Source organism: Erigeron canadensis, chromosome 3 (genome assembly GCF_010389155.1).
Source record: "Erigeron canadensis isolate Cc75 chromosome 3, C_canadensis_v1, whole genome shotgun sequence".
Classification (NCBI taxonomy): Eukaryota; Viridiplantae; Streptophyta; class Magnoliopsida; order Asterales; family Asteraceae; genus Erigeron; species Erigeron canadensis.
This window is the reverse complement of record NC_057763.1, coordinates 547,719-565,280: the sequence shown is the minus strand read 5'-3', so window position 1 is coordinate 565,280 and position 17,562 is coordinate 547,719. Positions and strand designations below refer to the sequence as shown.

Here is a 17,562-nt window from a genome sequence, read left to right as displayed (position 1 = left end):
CATTTTCACAAGCTTATGCGCTTGTTATAGATTTGTCTTTAGGCTCTTTTGGTTGATAAAAATAGGGTTAAATATGTAAAATAGTGTAACGGATTTTGATCACATTATCGATAATAAAAAACGATCTACCAAAATCCTTATAAACAATATTGAAATGTGAAAGCCCTATACTTGCCAAAAACAAACGACCTGAACTCTTTGAACAAAAATGTTGCAATACGATATGAAACGGCATATTGGTTGTTGATGTGGAAGTTTCAAACTTGACCTCTGTAGTGGCAAGTAGCAACCACTTAGTAAACTCGAACTAATTGGTTAGTGTCCAAAGAAAAACTCATTTGAAATTTTCCTAGCACGAAACATGATACAATTCTCATGAAAACAATGACAACTAAAGACACATGAGCCGATTTGCGTAAGATATATATTAGCTTTTGAACCAGTAAGGGTGAAAGGTGTAGATTGACATAAAGACATAGGCAACATCCACGACATGTGACATCTCCACCCATTTGCCTTTGACAACATTTGACACATGACATTGGCAAATTAACAAAATAGTGATGTAACAAAAAAAAATAAAAAAATAGAGATTCCTTCAACTTTTCAACTTGAGGAGTCAAATTAAAAAAATCGTAACCTTTGAAATATAATTAAGGAACAAGATTCAAAGATAATTATTGAATCTTGTCTATTGATTTTAATTTAAGAGTAAATTTTTTTTTAACTTAAATCAAACTAAAGAAATAACTTCAGAGAATCTATATAGAAAAATAAAATGATCATTTAGCATTATGACGGGTCCACCCCTCAACCATGTTTTGGCATGGGAATTCATTAGCAAGGTCACACATGACTAACAATCAATATACATTCACACTTTTTATTTTGGCAAGATTTGCCATCTTCGGTTTTTAGTTTTTTATCCCTAACAAATTTACATCTTTTGACATATATTGACATTGCTGATGTTTTTAAAATTCTATTGGGCAGCAACCCTATTGGTAAGAAATATATCAATGTACATTTACGAAGAATTTGAAGTTTTGTAGCATTTAGCCCACCCCAATTGAGTATTAATTTTATGACAAAGACTTTCAAGTATCGGAACATTTGCCTTATTGGTCCACCGATATGCATGTATGTTTACGAGAGTTAGTACCCGCGCGTTGTGACGGTGAGATGGTAGGGGTGATAGGTCATAAAGTATGATAGGTCAAAGAGTGTGATAGCCAAATACTGTACGAGTTCTACCATTGGATTTAAAAATTCGTCGAAACTATATCGAATGACATCTCTAATGAAAGAACATAAAACTTTAAAAACGCCCATATAATTTTTATAATTTATCGATGTACGGTTTTTGAGATAAAAGATTTTGAATGATTTAGAAGAATATGTGATTTATGACAGAAAGAGAGAAAAACTTATTGGTTGAGATTTAAAGAGAGAGAAATGGAATTATAGTTATTTTAGGTAAATATAGAATAGATAGAAAGACATTTTAGGAAAGTAAATGTTGAAACTTAAAATTTAGATAGGGTTTTTTCGTTAGAATATAGTATAGATTTACAATAAATGTATTTTTTTTTTAATAGTAATTCTTTATAACGCTGTTGCAATTTATAATGATTCTTTTTGTTTTTATTTTGCATGATATTAACTAGATTTTAGGCTCGTATTTAATATACAGTATTACGAAGTTATCAACATTAGATGTTGATTTATTATGATTTAAAATTTAATTACTATGTTGTAATAAAAAATTAGTGAGAATCTTTCAATTAAATTATGATAATATTATACGTGTTTTCTATAAAGATTATATTTTTACATGTTTTCTTTTTTTATATGTGTAATGACGATTACTAAAAATTTTCAAAGAAGAAATACAATACAATTAATTTAAAAATCTTAATATATTTACATTATTAAAATTTATTTATGTTTAATTAAATAAATTTTATATTACATGATAGAATGTACTATTACGATATATACTGACTATTATTCTATTGGGTATATATTGGCTATTATTTTATTTTGATATATGTTTGTTATACTACTTAATTATTATAGCAGAATTATTGGTTAAAAAGTGTTAATTTAAAATGAAAAACAACAAAGTGTAAATTAAAATCAAATTTGAAAACAAAAGTCAACTATGAGAAATTGAGAACGGTAATTAGTCGATAAGTTAGCAGATCAACTGTCATTTAGCATATTCAATATATATATTGATGTGTCATATTTTATACCATTTCCCATGTGATTTTAGAACCAATTATTCGTCATTTTGATAGTTTTATATCCAACTTTTGATGCTTTGAAGGTGTGTTAAGTGTTTTCAGGTTGGAAATTGATTAGACGAATGAATTGGTCGATTTTGATGAGTTATGGAAGAAATGGGAGAAGGATTCGGGTGAAATCAAGCGAAAGACGAAGAAAACAAAATCTGGAAGTTGTAACTGCCGTTACTATAGTAACGGCCGTTATAGAGGTGATTTGTGGTTTCTCCTGTAACTGGCAGTTAGTAATGAAACGGCCGTTAGAATTTAACTGGCGAGTAACGGCCGTTACTGGGGTAACGCCCGTTAGTGATCTAGTACAATGGTAACGGCAGTTAGCCCACTAACGGCCGTTACACGCGTATTTTGTATAAAGGTTCGGTTAGGGTTCTGCACTTGTGACGAATCTTGAGCATAATTTTTAGAGTTTTCTCATAGTTTTAAAAACCTTGGAGCAAACAAGTGGTTAGGGTTTTACATATTTTCAGCATTGGATTATAATCATCATTGCTACCGGATTTTCGTCAATCATTTGGTATAATATGATTTCTTCTCTATTTGTTTGTTCTTGTGTTTTTAATATGAGTAGCTAAACCCTTAGCACCCGCTTGGGTAGTAAGCATGTCATAGGGTTGAATTAATGTTGCTTGTGAATGTTGAACGAGGTTTGTATGTTAATCGAAGATCCACATTTATTTGGATTTAATTATTTTTTAACTTTTATATTAATTGATTGATAAATGTAATTAGAAGTTCGGGAGAAATCTATGTCATTATCAATTGATTTATGAAATGGTTAATCGGTCTATAATTAACTTAAAATCGTTGGAGTTCGGGAGAAATCAACAATAAAGATTTTAAACAATTAAATTCATTTCGAGTGTGTAAACGCTTATGATAGAGGGATCTGATTAAGCGAATAAGCAGTTCGGGAGAAAGCTTTCAAAAGATTATGTCATAAAATCAACTCAGGTATTTAATGCTTAACTGTTTAGAGTAGAACTTAAGTGCGGGAGCAATAATTATATTTTGAGCAGTTAAAGTTCCAAGTATAACGGGAGTTCATCTTGTCTACATTTTGAGTCGTTCAACAAATGCAGGTAACATTTAGACCCGATGATTGGCATGTGAGCTGATCCAAGTAGGTGTTCTTTTTAAATCTTTGTTAAGATTCAACAACAAATGTTCTCTTGCGATTAATCCTACGGGATTACTGACTTTTCTTACTAACTCTTGCAAAGTGGCAATTCGGCCACAAAACCCCCCCTTTTAAGCTGAATCATTTTATTCTAACAATTGCTTATCAAGTCCTTGTGTTCGACCTCGGTTTACCAAGTCAACTATACTGCATACGAACGGGTCCACTGCCCGCAAGTGTGTAGTAGTAAGTAGCTAGGTATTTCGTGTTTATAAATTTAAGACTAGAAAATACACATCATATATATATATATATAAAGAAGATAATTATTAAGTTAGTTGAATTTTTTAAATTTAATAAGCTTTTTATTGGTTAATTAGTCAGTGGTTATACTTAATTATATAGTTATTAATTTAATTGAACTTTTTTTTTCCAATAAATTTATAAAGAAAATAATTAACTAACTGCACTTAGGTGGGTAGGTCAGGGGTATCTTCTAATTTCACTATGTGGGTCTCGGATATGAGTTTTTTTCAAGATCTCGGGTTCGAGTCTTGGGTTTCTCATCTCAAGGTATTTCCCATGAAAAGAAGGTTGAAGGTCCAGCGATTTGTTGGTTAAAATTACCCCCAGCACGTCTGAATCGAAACTAACTTAAAAAAAATAAAAATAATTATTAAGTTAATTGAATTTCTTAAAATTAATAAGGACGTAAAAAAATATAAAAAAAATAAAGACGTGTATAAATATTTAGATGTTAAAAATATGTTTGTTTTGATTTATGTTTATATAATAATTCGATAAACTCCATGTAATTAGAATTGAGATAGGAATGCACTTTTCAAACCCGTGTATATTTAATTCAATATTTTTTGTTTCACTTAATTATTATATATATTAATTAACTTATAACATTATTTATGACATCATCAAATTTAAATCGGAAGAAATTAAGCTTTTTGATCGGATAAAAAGTGATTAGGTCAGTTGTTTTTTAGTATATATTTATAAAAAAATGATAAAAGATTTCGTAAATTATAATATACAATTTTTATCGTAATTTTTTTATAGCTTCGATTATTGTATAGCCTTTTACCAAAATACAAATAGCAGTTCAGTCTATATATGTCACGAACACCTAGGGTATGTTTGGCACAAAAGCTTGGAGTTGGGGCTGTAGTTAAGGGCTTGGGGCTGGAGCTTGAGGTTGGGTTAGGGGCTGGGGCTTTTTTTTCAACTCTCTTCCTACGAGCTTTTATTTTAAAGACTTTTCGGGGCTTTTAGGAGCTTTTTGGGGCTGAGGCTTTTAAATTCGAATGCGTTTCCAAACAGGGCTAATGAACTTATATTTAAAAGCTCGGGGCTTTTAAGATCCTAAAAGCCCTTAAAAGCCCCTTGCCAAACAGACACCTAGTAGCAGGGCGGATTTAAGCTTTTTAGTGGAAACAATTTTGAAGGTTTTTTTTCAAGTTTCTAACAATCCTTCTTTATATATCCCGACTTGGAACCTTATAATATGTCATTAAACATATTGATAAAAGGCGTTATATGGGCCTTAAACTCTTGTTTATTGTAAGTTCTAGTTACAGAAACATAAACATAATCAAAAACTGTAAGTCTGTAAGTATGCAAACTCGAAAACTGAAAAAATTGGAGGCCTTGGTAAAGCCGACTTTGCCTAGTATGTACGGTAAAGCAAAAAAAAAAAATAAAAATGAAAGATATGGATAACTGTAGTGAAAGGAGGGGGAAGGGGGGGGGGGGGGGGGGGGGGGTGTATAGAAGAAGGGAGAGAAGAAGGCCATCCAAACTGCCATTCAGGGCAAACAATGTCCGCTGGGGCTTGTTTTAAGTGGGTAGGGTTGTGGGAGGAAAAAGGAAGGAGATAATCAGTTGAGTATATTTCTGAACAGTCATTAGGAAGGGCCAAAGACTAAACCCTACGTCATTAGATGAATGAACAAAAACAAAATGACAAGATGAGGTGCCTCGGACACCTGATTAAAAATTCCGCTATGTTTTCGTTCTTTGTATAGTTTCATTTAATGAATGTATACTCATTTAGTTTGTTGCATGGTAGAATATTTCTGAATAAAACTGTAAGTAAATTCTGAGCCTTATTCTCCAGCAAAAGGTAGTACCGAACAAAAAGGACACACCCAGTTCCGTCCTCAAGAAAATTGGGTCGTTCAGATGTTCAAATCATGTTACATTTGCTTTCACTATTCTAAGTTTAAATCTCAGTAAGTTCTATTGTGTCTCATGCATTGCATTCAATTATTATAATAATGTAAGCCGCGATAGGTTTAGGCCCTTTTCTATGATGCCTAGGTTTAGGAGGTTATAACAGGTAGCACTGGGACGACAAGGCCCTATCTGAAAATGTGTTTAATACTTAAATTTTAAGAGTATTAATTCGTAAAGTTTCATGCCGACAAGGCCCTATCTGAAATTTTTGCTTTAGTCCCTTGAAATGCTTGAGACGCCATGACAGTAGTTCAGTGACTCATCAATTCTACAAAGAGCCTTTCAAGTAAACTTTTCTATTCATATAAGATCATAAGAGACACATTGTTCTTGATATACATGTATTATCAAAAAAACTTACAGAAGGATTCTCTGCAAATAGAACATTAAAAAGTCAAACCTCTTTACTCCGTTGTATCTTCTTTTGGTTCATCCAAAACATATTCTACATACAAATCCTTAAGAGCAATGACAACAGTCGTTATCAATGGCCCCATTATCGCTCCCTGCATCATGCAAATTCAAGAATAAACATCTAATAATCATGTAAAGTATAGAAGATTACGAACTCAGATAGGAATAGGATAACTGTTAGATGTGGTAATATTGACCCGATCACTTATGAATGGGTCGATATGGGTTTTGTTTTATCTTAAACTGGTCAAATTCTACACGAGAATGAGTCCGAAGGGGAACAGGTTGAAAGTTACCCAAAATCAAATATTGCATATAAGCTCCCAAATATTTTATCCAAGATTTTGATTACCCATGTTCTAACTTTGTTTTTGTACTCGTTTATGACACCTTCGTATTGATAAAAAAGAATATATGACAAATGGACAAATTAGTGTAATTGTGTAACTGTGTAAGTGAACCAACCCAAGCTGGTCCAATTTCACCCGACTAAAGAGTCATTTCAATGCAAACCTGTTTTGACCCATTTACCAACCCACCCATTTTGCTACCATTAATACCAACTGTGTTATTTACCTCCAATGCAGATGGGAACAATGCCACTCCACCGATGATACTGAGCCCAGTGAGATATGCACTATAACCAGGCACGTCCTCTAAAATCTCGGTGGTACCATAGTCTATAAGCACAAGATGAATAATCGACAAGCATACAGCATAAACATATCTACCTTCCAGTACCAGCTGCATTGCTGCTGGAATTGTTGAGAAAAAATAGGGAAATATCGGGAGCAAAGGGTTAATAAATGCAAGCAGCGTTGACATATACAAGAAATGAATATCAAAAAGTCTAAACAAAAGCCAAGTAAGACATCCTTGAAAAAAGGCAATCTCTACTGTAGCCAAAAGAACTCCAGAAATGGCTTTATCAAGAACCTCAACACACCGTGTCCTAGCAGATCTTGAAATTGGAATCATATACATAACTTGTTCTGTAACTCCTCCAGAATCCGACGTTATCAAAGAGTACAAAACCCATATGAAAACCATTGACTGCGAAACAAAATTAAAAAGACCCGCTGCTCCAGATACAATTGACTCAATAACTATGAAAACAAGCTTAGTACTGCCACCAACGATTGATATACTACTTGCAAGCACTCGTTGAAGCACATCTTTTCCTTGAAAAGCAATTGCTTTAGCTTTTTCAATCATATCCGCTTTGCTAACCCGGGCCTCTTTTAACAAAGCGTTAACTTCTGGATAGATAGCTGACCATTCACGATTAGTAAACATTTTTCTCAAACTTCGTATCTTTTCAGCATACGGGCTAGAAGTTACTAATACGGTAGTAGGTGTAGAAGAGTTTGTTGCGTTTAACGTTGGTGCAATCACTTGTTTCATTTCCTGAACAATTTCCGTCACATTATACTGCATAGCCAAACTATCAATCTGTTCATTCACAGTTTCATAAAACTGAGTCGCGTACTTATCCACCATTCCAGGCACATTGTTATCATCCATCCATTTTCTTAACCCAATTTTCTCGGCATAATTATTTTCTTCAACATGGGTTTTTATCGAATACACCACATCTTTCCCTTCAACTCCAATCTTATACGAAAAAAACATAGTCACACTCAAAGAACCAAAAATCATGCCAAAAATCAACCCGATCGCCACAATGGTCTGCAACCTTTTCAAAACCCCTTTTGTTAAAAAACCCGTATAAAGATTTTGTTCACCACGAAACGAAGATATAACCGACAAACTAGATTTCACCTTACTAGAAGTAAACATAAACCCCAACCCCAACAAACTAACCCCACCAAAAACACCAAAATGTTCATAAGCCATAACAAAAACCCAAAAAGACACCAACCATCTTAACAATATCGAAAACCCGGTACTCTTTCGATCCGGTTTTCTATCCTTCTTAACCCAAACAAGTCTATACAACAAATCTTTAACATCAACTAATGTACCAATAAAAACATCATATATAGATACAGGGATAGCTAAGATAGTATCAACAAGGCCTAATTCTAAAGGCTTAGTCCAAAACAGAACAAGGGTCTGTTGAATACCTCTAAGTGGAATTGAACAAAGAACGGCCCATAAAATAGGCCTTAAATATTCTTCAAGTAATTTACAAACACCATAAAGTATAAACATAGCAAAAGCTAAGCCAGCATGAGCCATGGCTATATATAATGCTAAACGTACATGTTGGTCACCTGAAAAAGATGATGAATCTTTTTGATCATCTGGGGTGTTTTTAGTGGTGGATTGTGGTGGTGGAGATGGTGGTTTGAGGGTGGAAGCTGACCGGAACATGTCTTGCCACGGTGGTGAGGTGGCGGTGTTTGGATCAGAGTATGGAATGAGTTCCATTTTTGTGTTGGATATATATAATTTGATATATATAGTGGTAGTTAGTAAAAAGTTGTGATGGAGAATTGATAATGATATGATGAAATGACTGATAGTTGTGTGATGAAGTTGACAAACAAAAAAAGAAGATGATTAGCTGGATCGACATTTTGCTTTTGAACTTTGTTTGTGTGTAAAGCTTTGACTTTATGTAAACTTTTTGTGTAATTATGGTACATATAAATAAACTACATATAAACGGACATCGCGGACCCGGTTAAAAATCTCCCGACATAAATTTTTATTCGTGTTCGGTTTGAATTTTTAAAATCTTTGTTTTTAAAATATATATTTTTTTTATGTTAGTTAATATTTGATAAAACTTTATATCTATAAAAAAAATATATTAAAACACAATCATAACATAAATATAAATGTTTAAAGTCAGTTTAAAAAGGAAGATTTTAAAAATTTTAAATATGATATTTCTAGTGAACGGAATTAATACTGATAACTTACATACTTATAAAATATTTGTTATTAGATAAGAATCTATAATTAGTAGATTATGCCATGATTATTCACATATATTTATACTTTATATATATAATTGAATGTTTTTTGATAATTTTAATCAGGTACGTTTTAAAAGTTTCTATTTCAATACATAAATGTTCCACATGGGTATATAAGTTATTGCCAAACTATCTTTAGTTGGAAGTAGACGTTGATATTTAATTATGCTTGTATAGTTAATTAAAGGGTTAGGTATCTAAGTTCTTTTAAACTAAAAATCACCACCACTACTTATATTTTCATTATGTATATCCAGCTTTAAATGAAGCTAGCGTGTATCTAATTATCAAATATTATGCTCATTTGTACCCAAAAGTGACGTTTATATAAGTTTTTACTGGTCAGAAACCTAGTTCTATATTGGCAATAAATCTATTCAAAGCTGGATAGTTGAATAATTGGATGTAATTCAATTTTAACACATACACTAATCGACTAGCTAACTAAGCTTATCGAGCCAACACATCTACTTAAAATGAGCTTTATGATCTTCTAAGATCAATAACTTTATCAATGATTATAATGAACTTAATCAAGCTTTAGTTATAAGCCAAAGTTATGTAGCTTAAGCAAGACCTACTAAAGAAACAACTATATTTTGAGAAGATGATTATATTTTTATGAACTTTTAAATATCTAAGCGAACATCGAGCTTGAGTGGGAATAATAATGAAATCTTCAAGCTTGAACACAATTATGAAATGTTTTTGAGATGCTAGAACCTAAAGATGAAATTTATATACATATATATATATTCACTCGTAAAAATGACAAGACTAAAAGATTGATGTGGTCCATTCGTTTGTTTACTTGATCATTTTGAGTGTTATTTAATTATGTTTATAACCTAAAGTATGCAAGTTAAACTAAGTAATGTCCTAAAACTCATGGGGCTGTTTTCATGGGAATTCTTCAACAAGATGCATATGTAAGATCATACAACTCAATGAATGCCACACTTGTGATCTTGAATATAATATAGGTTATTGTGTATATATGTCAAATATTGCATTGGCTAATCTTTCGACGAAGACATATGTAGGCCAGTAAACGGTATACTATACCCATTCCCAACAGCATCCAAACTTCTTTCCACCCTCCTTTTAAGTTTACAGTGCTAAATGATGGTGAACTTTGCAACGGTCTGCATCCTCCTATGCTTGAACACTCGTATAACTCATCACCCGAGTACTGCACTTTTAGTAGCAGCCTGAATCCGTGGTACATGAAAGATATATACTTCAACCATTGCATAAATTTTGGTATATTCTGCAGCAAAGCATAAACAAAAACCATTGAGCCGCTTTGCATTTTTTTATGAATCTTGAAGATTTTATTGAATTTAGAGGTGGCAAAATGGGTGGGCTAGCCAGGTTGTGAAATGGGTTTGGGTCAACATTGTAACTTTTGTTCAGGTCTGGTTGACCTGGAGCACTTATTATCAAAAAAATATTATAAATTTTGATGAATTTACTGAGGCCAATATGATTACAAAATATTACTCAACGATACGATAATGTATTCTGAATAGAATGTTTTAGGACGTTTCTTGCATCAAATACACTTTGGGCGACTTTTGATACATACGACCCACTTGACATTTTCTCTTTTAGCTAACCTTATTTTTACCCATTTGTTCCATTGTAACCCCAATCAACCCAATCATAAATAAATGGTCCAAACTGTCTCTCTGCTTAAAGTCATGTTAGATCCACTTGACATTTTCTCTTTTAGCTAGCCTTTTTTTACCCATTTGACCCATCCCCCAGTCAACTCATTCATAAATAAATGGTCGGAACTGCCTCTCTAGTTGAAGTCATTACCTGAACATAGTAACCTCCAGTAAGTAGAAACAACATTAGTATTAAAGACGCAACCATGCCTGCCCTTCTAATGCTCATCACTGCAGCTCCAAACATTTCACCGGCACCCTATTCACAAGGGTAAACAAGATCCATTAGCTGATTCCAAAATATTAAATGTTGGATGTTAACTCTATACTTACTTGGCTAGTTACGGCTATTAATAAGATCGCGGATAATGTCATGATGAAGCATTCTAATGTTTTCTTGAATCCAACCATGAAGTACAAAATTGACATGAAAACAGTTGGGTAAGTAATGTGTGCGATCATGTCACATAATGTGCTGCATGCGTAGTAGGCGCTCAGCCTATACATATCAGCTTTTCTTTCTTTTACCAGAGAGAACTTCTCAAACGGAAATACGTACACAGCTCCAAATATTGATGAAGATGTCCAAAAAATACACACATAGAATAATAAGCCAATCTGTATGGGGTTAAAGAGATTGAACCACTATAAGAACAGTAAATATGATTCATCTTAACCAATAGTTTATAAAAGATGGCATTTTTATCTATATATCTGAAGCGGGTCAAATGGGTCAGATGAAAAAAGGGTAGGTATAGTTAAGCACAGAACCTCCTAAGGCATTTTATTCAAAGTTTTCAATTGTTATCGTTAAAATACTTTTACTGTGCTAAGTGTATGCTGTCAGTTAGCCCATTCCAGACAATGCTAAAAATGATCTGTAACACAATCCACCCATTTTGCCACCTCTATTTTACATTAGTAATTTATGACCTGATCTCTAAGGTGAGCCTCCGTAGCATAACTAGATTTCCACCATAGAAGACCTAACAATATTGCAACTCCAAGAGATTGAATAATTCTTAGCAAATCGAAGTAGTCTCTCCACCTCTCTCTGTATGTTCTTCTGAACAATATCAGAAACTGATCCCACCAGCTTATAGTCCAATCTTTTTTTACTTGTATCGCCAATCTAAGATGTTCGGGGGCCTTTCCTGTTCTATGGTTTTCTTCTTTTTCTTTGATATCCAGTTCCATCTTATACTTGTGCTGTACATACTACTTGCATACATTACACCAGAAACTATTTGGTTAGAATTCAAACTTTGAGAATGATATGGTTAATGAAAGCATAAAAGTGGTCTTACCCTGATGACAGCTCTTTCATATTCACAAGTACCTTTAGATATCACAATATCATCTGGGGCACTTATGTCATTTACTTGGCCCGTTGCTAAATCTAGCAAGAACTCTGCTGGATTCATGGCTATGTTGGGGATGAACCTCAGAGATGAAAAATAGCTCATTGCTTCTCTTGCCTTTCCATAGTACATTGGGTGGCCTTCGGATATTAATAAGATTTTGTCAAACATATGAAACATTTTACTTGATGGTTGGTGGATGGTTGTGATTATTGTCCTCCCCGCCTGAACCAGAAGTACTTGGACTATTAACTACAGATATTCTCTTGTTTTACATTATACGGAGTACAAGTATAGTACCTTTGCATTTTCTCTTAGAATCTGAATAAGTTTGTTTGCTGATGTTGAATCAAGGCCTGATGTTGGTTCATCAAGCAACAGTAATGAAGGATCAACCAAGATTTCATACCCTATGCTGGTTCTTTTTCTTTCACCTCCGGATATCCCACTAACAAATCCTCCTCCTACTCGTGTCTTACGACATCTTTATTGTTTTTAAACGATAACAACAACAAACTAGTAAGGAAAAGATTAATATACTAGAACCTGGTTCTGTTAGTAATAATAACAATTGTATTAAGTAAAGGATTTATTTTCATGCAACTTAATGCAAGTACAGTTAACTTAGCCTTAGTTAGTCGGGTACTTGGTGATCCAGGAATGGTCTGGTTATGAGGAAGTGAGGAACCCATATAGTCGGTTAAGATAGCTTGGTTATAAAGCATTTAGAGTTTGTGTATGATTCGTAGTACAAGTATTCTGCCTCTATACTAAGAGAGGATTTGAAGTTATAACCAACACCTTGATCATCCCAAAATCAGATGTATAACCTGCGACTACTAAAGGGTATCGTTCGTCCCAGACCTTCTTCTGTTTACTTCATATATTCCTGTTTGTTTGTGTATGTGTGTGTGTGCTTGCAGCTGCAATATCTCAGCCGTAGGTACGTACTTGTGTGTGTTCTTAGAAAAGTCGAATGGGTTTATTCACAGGTTCAATTAGTTTTTTTTTTGTTTTTTGTTTTTTTTTCGTTTTTTTTTGTTTTTTTTTTTTATCATACAAGGATTATAAACTAACCTTTCAAGTCCTAATTCTTTAAGAATGACCTCCACTCTTTCATATTTCTGCTTTTCACTCATGCTGCTCGAAAGTCTTAAAAATGCAGCAAAAATCAAAGTTTCCTCGACAGTTAGTTGTGGGTAGAGCACATCCTCTTGTGTAACAAATCCTATCCTACAAATATATAGCTAATAAGTAGAATTAAACATAGCTTGATTATATATGCTTAAATGGAGTTATTTTGATTATTACTCACCTTCTTTTAAGAAGTGGACTATATGGAACATCATTATATGTGATAGTTCCCTTAATATTGTCACGTAATCTTCCACCAATGACCTTCAACAAAGTCGTTTTTCCACTACCCGAAGGCCCCATCAAAGCAAGAATCTCACCTGGGCCAAGACTTCCTGTTATGCCCTTCAAAATCTGCTTGTAGTTGTCTTGTTCAGCGTTGTGCTTCGAGACCACCTTTGACATAACCGCCTTCACTGGATTCCCAGGTGTTGCTTTGCTTATTTTCACCTTAAAATCTACATTTTCAAACTGCATTTGAAAGGAAAAAACTTTAGACATCTTTGCGTGACAAAATGTGTAAAATGATTTCTTCAAGGCATTTTCTTATAAACCTTAAGGAAAATAGGAAGTGGGCGGTCTTTGACACAGCAGAAGGTGTCATCTTGGATGTCAATCTGAGAGCTTGATCTGTTTCTAACGCAACTTTGAGACGTCACTTCAAAGTTATGAACAAATCCGTTGTTACCAGTAATCTGCATTGAACCCATTGGTGGCGGAGACATACATGACAAATCCTCGATTTCATCTTGGCCCCCCGAATCCATTGCAAAACAAAAAAGATTATACAATAATGTGTTGTTTATTTGGGTTTTTACATCTACTTTCTTTCAACTAAACCATACCAAGATGAAACCTATATATTCTCTTTGTTGAACAACATGTCAACTATTTTTATATGCATTATAAATTTGCGAATTCGTAGTTGTAACACACCCTTGGTGCCACAATCTGACCAACCAGCCTAAGTTTATCATAGCAAGAACATGTTCTGTATGAACTACTTAACTAACATTATTATTCGCAAATTTAATCAACAACTAAAAAGAAAATTATATGTAACAGTTGGGGTCAATGTACTTCATGCCACTTGAGTTAAGATTTCATTAGATATCATAAAGAATTTTATATAGATGTCAACAATTAACTAAAAATGAGACAATGTGGATGGGTACAAGTGCAAATTACTTTTATTCTTCTACTATTTTAAATATACTCTATTAATTCCAATACTTTATTAATTTCTGTGACCACATCCACACGTACATCAATTTTTTTAGTCACACACTCACACACCACCATTTTATGTTGGGGCCTGATAATTAGACCTATAAAAAAAACCATTTGTATCCAAAATTCAACCTTTGACTAACTTTTCATAATAACTATTAACTTTTACTAATTTTTTAGTTAGATATAATAAAAAGTAATTATTATGTTTTTTTAAGTAATGATTATGTTTTTATTTATCTTTAACCAAAATGATAATTTTAATGTTTCATTTTTTTTCCTCATAATTTATGTATCAACATGATAACATGAAAATATAAAAATGTAAAGTCTCTAATAATAATAAGATAAAAGTACAAACACTAAAATAATTAATAAAATGCAAAGGTTTATTTTAAATTTCTAGTAATAAAATAATAAAAGTACAAAAACACTAACTTAATTAATCAAATATATTAATAACATCACTCTCATGACGACAAAGACTGATATATAGATCTAGACGCGACCTATACATGATTTCCCATCCGGCTGCACACGGGCCATGGTGAAATGTCCAATATGGTGTGATAACAGGCATTGGGTACTCGCCTTGTAACTCCACTATGACAAAATGTGATTCTCCATTTACAAGGGCAATTGTAAGAGCTCTGTAATGTTGAACATCTTCCGGACCACACCAAAACGGAAAAATCGTCGTACTGCCTCTCTTGTCTAAAGAATGGACGATCACACCAAGCTTATTAGCAATTAAAACACCTGCCTCGGGCATTTTCATCCAATGTTCCGGTGGACACGGGGAACCAAAGAAACACAGGTCTTGATTCATTGAATTTATATCGATAACAAAAATCCTCGAGTATAAATCATATCGATTTTGCAACTCTTCTCTCATTTGTTGCCGAATGTACTCATAAAAATTGTCTTCATTAAGTCCAAGACCAACAACTAATGCTCGATATCCACAGTTTCCATCACCGAAAACATTTTGTATATTCGTAATGTATGAATGAAATACTTGTGGAATATCGTTCATTAAATTTGAACCACACTTCAGTGGCGCTTTATTTAAGTCCAACTGTGGACCCTGAAACTCATGTGGTACCTGCAAAGTAACTGAGCGGCATCGGGAAAAACTTCACTGCATGCATTCACTAGTGCCATCTCCTTATCTGTAACTATAACCCGTGGGAGCATGCACTCGTCTAGTGTCAGTTTTAGACAATCTAAGACCCATTTATAGTTAGCTGTCTTTTCGCTATGGATAAAAGCAAAAGCTATTGAAAATGTATTGCTGGTTGAAGTTACGCCAACAATCTCAACGAAAGGCATATTATAAGGGTTTGTTTTGTACGTGGCATCGATAATCAACACATGTGGAAATGCACGCCAGATATCAAATGATGTTGGATGAACGAAAAATAAATTATCCAACTCATTTGACTCAGTTGTAGTAAATTCGTATACATAATTGTTAGAATGCAATAGGGACATGAGAACCTGCATTTGAGATTTTCCACCATACTCAACCATGCGAATTTTATTGCGTGCGTTGTAAATAGTCCTGGGAGTAGACGCATTACTTAAATTTCGCTTCTTAAGTAGCGATAGAATATATACGTGGTGGCACATGCATCCTTGTTAAATCTGCAACATAATTAAATTCATCCGCGGAAAGTCGCTTTGCATATGGATGACCTTCCATAAACAATATAGGTCGATGGTTGTGTTCATCACATATCACCCTTAAGATTCAACAATCATATTTATCTGAATATCTTCCTTCTAATTCGAATGGACAATTAGTTTTCCTGGTGCCAGTATCTTTACTTGAATCCTCATTAGTGACAAATTCGGTAGAACCTGACATCTAAAAAAAACCAGCATGGTATAAGTTATTGTAAAAATTAGGGAATTGATGGTATAAGAGGCTTTTTATTTTTATTTTAATAATATTAGATTCTTATTCAGTTAAATAAGTAGCCAAGTTTTCAAAGGCAGTCAAATGTATTCTTTTTTTTTAGCCAAACCCAAACTGATCACTTTATTTATTTGCAAAACACCACCTCAAGATCTTCGATTGATTTTTTTATTTACAAATTAAAACTCCATTTTAAAATAATATCTTGATTGATGTTTTAGCAAAAAAAATAAAAATAATCTTAGATTGATTATAAAAAAAAAAGTAGTCAAGTTTAATCCCTAAAAAAAACCTTCCACAAAAACCTTCCTATTCCCCATATATAATAACTCTTTAACCCTAAAAAACACAAAACATTTCTCCCTAGAAAAAAAAGCCTCCACCCTCTCTCCCCCCAAAAATTCCGGCCGCCACCCTCTTTCCCCCCAAAAATTCCGGCCGCCGCCCTCTCTCCCCAAAAAGTTCCGGCCGCCACCCTGCTCTCCCCCAAAAAGTGGTGGTTGTTCGATCTGAAAAAGGGTGGTGTTTAGATTTGAAAGTTGCGGTCTTTGGTGGTGGTTGATGAAAGTGGCTGCCGTTGGTGGTTGTTGACGAAAGTGGCGGCGGTTGGTGGTGGTTTATGAAAGTGTGGCGGTTTAGATCTGAAGGTCGCGGTGGTTGGTGGTGGTTGATGAAAGTGGCGGCGGCATTTGGTGGTTATTGATGAAAGGTGGCGGTTTAGATCTGAAGGTCGCGGTGGTTGGTGGTGGTTGATGAAAGTGGCGGCGGCGTTTGGTGGTTATTGATGAAAGGTGGCGGTTTAAATCTGAAAGTGGCGGTGGTTGGTGGTGGTTGATGAAAGTGGCGGCGGTTGGTGGTAGCTGCTGAAACTGGCGGCGGTTCAGGTGGTCGAAGGTGGTCGAGTTTGATATATATATATATATTTAGATATATATATATATATATGTATTTAGATATATATATATATATACAAAGATCAAGTTTGATATCGTTGGAAAATAGATTCTTGCCGGATTTTTCGCCGGAAAAAGGTTGCCGGAAAACAGATGCTTACCAGAAATATGTTATTATTAATTTGTTTTGTGAAAATAATAGTGTTAATTCACTATTTATAATGTATCTTATTTGTTGGATTAATCCATGTATTTAATTTCATTTTCTAACTGTATTGTATTGTTTCAAAATCTTAATTAAATTACATCTCTTTT

The 17,562-nt window shown here is 33.7% G+C and overlaps 3 protein-coding genes across 3 annotated transcripts; all 3 read right to left on the bottom strand.

Annotated features, from left to right (window-relative positions):
• Nucleotides 1-5,953: 5,953 nt before the first annotated feature.
• On the bottom strand, nt 5,954-8,604 carry LOC122592837. The gene is made up of 2 exons (XM_043765154.1): nt 6,664-8,604; nt 5,954-6,179 (listed from the first exon to the last, which is right to left on the bottom strand). Exons 1-2 carry the CDS (start codon nt 8,479-8,481, stop codon nt 6,078-6,080), a joined length of 1,920 nt encoding a protein of 639 aa, XP_043621089.1. The 5' UTR covers nt 8,482-8,604; the 3' UTR covers nt 5,954-6,077.
• A 1,431-nt stretch (nt 8,605-10,035) lies between these two features.
• On the bottom strand, nt 10,036-13,988 carry LOC122592699 (ABC transporter G family member 26). Its single transcript, XM_043764990.1, has 9 exons — nt 13,758-13,988; nt 13,385-13,674; nt 13,147-13,302; nt 12,370-12,553; nt 12,016-12,294; nt 11,642-11,926; nt 11,042-11,326; nt 10,860-10,967; nt 10,036-10,305 (listed from the first exon to the last, which is right to left on the bottom strand). The coding sequence occupies exons 1-9, from the start codon at nt 13,968-13,970 to the stop codon at nt 10,036-10,038; spliced, it is 2,070 nt and encodes a 689-aa protein (XP_043620925.1). The 5' UTR covers nt 13,971-13,988.
• An 887-nt stretch (nt 13,989-14,875) lies between these two features.
• On the bottom strand, nt 14,876-15,469 carry LOC122590709. Its single transcript, XM_043762889.1, has one exon. It carries the CDS (start codon nt 15,467-15,469, stop codon nt 14,876-14,878), a length of 594 nt encoding a protein of 197 aa, XP_043618824.1.
• Between the last annotated feature and the right edge of the window lie 2,093 nt (nt 15,470-17,562).